Source organism: Chaetura pelagica, unplaced genomic scaffold, assembly GCF_000747805.2.
Source record: "Chaetura pelagica isolate M959 unplaced genomic scaffold, ChaPel_1.0 scaffold197, whole genome shotgun sequence".
NCBI classification, from domain to species: domain Eukaryota; kingdom Metazoa; phylum Chordata; class Aves; order Apodiformes; family Apodidae; genus Chaetura; species Chaetura pelagica.
Window position 1 is genome coordinate 229,579 of NW_009953959.1, and position 687 is coordinate 230,265.

General features: G+C 67.5%; 1 protein-coding gene across 1 annotated transcript in view; it reads right to left on the reverse strand.

The window, feature by feature from the left end:
- Nucleotides 1-300: 300 nt before the first annotated feature.
- PRDM13 (PR domain containing 13) overlaps nucleotides 301-687 on the reverse strand; it is a 7,587-nt gene continuing 7,200 nt past the window's right edge. Inside the window, exon 4 of the mRNA XM_010001907.1 lies at nucleotides 301-683. Within this exon, the coding sequence (XP_010000209.1) occupies nucleotides 301-683 (383 nt within the window). The remainder of the gene's footprint in view (nucleotides 684-687) is intronic.

The following is a 687-nucleotide window of genomic DNA, read 5'->3' on the forward strand; positions in this document are numbered from 1 at the left end:
CTCGACACAAAGGTACAATAAAAATATATGGCCACTGAAATCCGGGCGCCTATGAGGGGGGGAAGCGGTGCCTGCCCGGTGGGATGGAGGACCCGCCAGGGTTTCCTGCCCATCCCAGCCCTTTCCCGGGACCGCGGCTGCAACCCGCGCTCTCCCGCCCGCCCCGCCGCCCGCGGGGGCCTGTCCGCCCGCTCTCCCCGCCACACGGTCTCCGGTGGGACCGCCCCGGGAGGCCAGGAGCTCAGAGTAAGTGGGAAGGGGGGTCTGGAGCGCTGCCCCCGCCCCCGGCGGGCTCCTGCATCACTGCTCGCGGTTCCTGCTGCCGCTCTCCGGGTCGCTCTGGTCGTCGGTGAAGCAGACGTCCACGTCGCTCTCGTTGTCAGTCTTTTGCTCCTGCTCGGGGTGAGCGTAGCCAGAGTCACTCTTGTCCTCGGCCACCTTGCCAAGGCTCTGCCCCGGGTGGCGGGACTTGACGTGCCGCTCCAGGTCTCGGCGCCGCACCAGCACCTTCCCGCAGTACTCGCAGCGGTACGGCGTGTTGCCCTCGGCGTGCAGCCGGATGTGCTTGTTCAGGTTGCTGGGGTCCCCGAAGGGCCGCAAGCAGACCTTACACTTGAGCGGCTTGTAGCCGGTGTGAGTCCGCATGTGGATCTTCAGCCCGTACTTGCGGGAGTAGAGCTTCCCGCA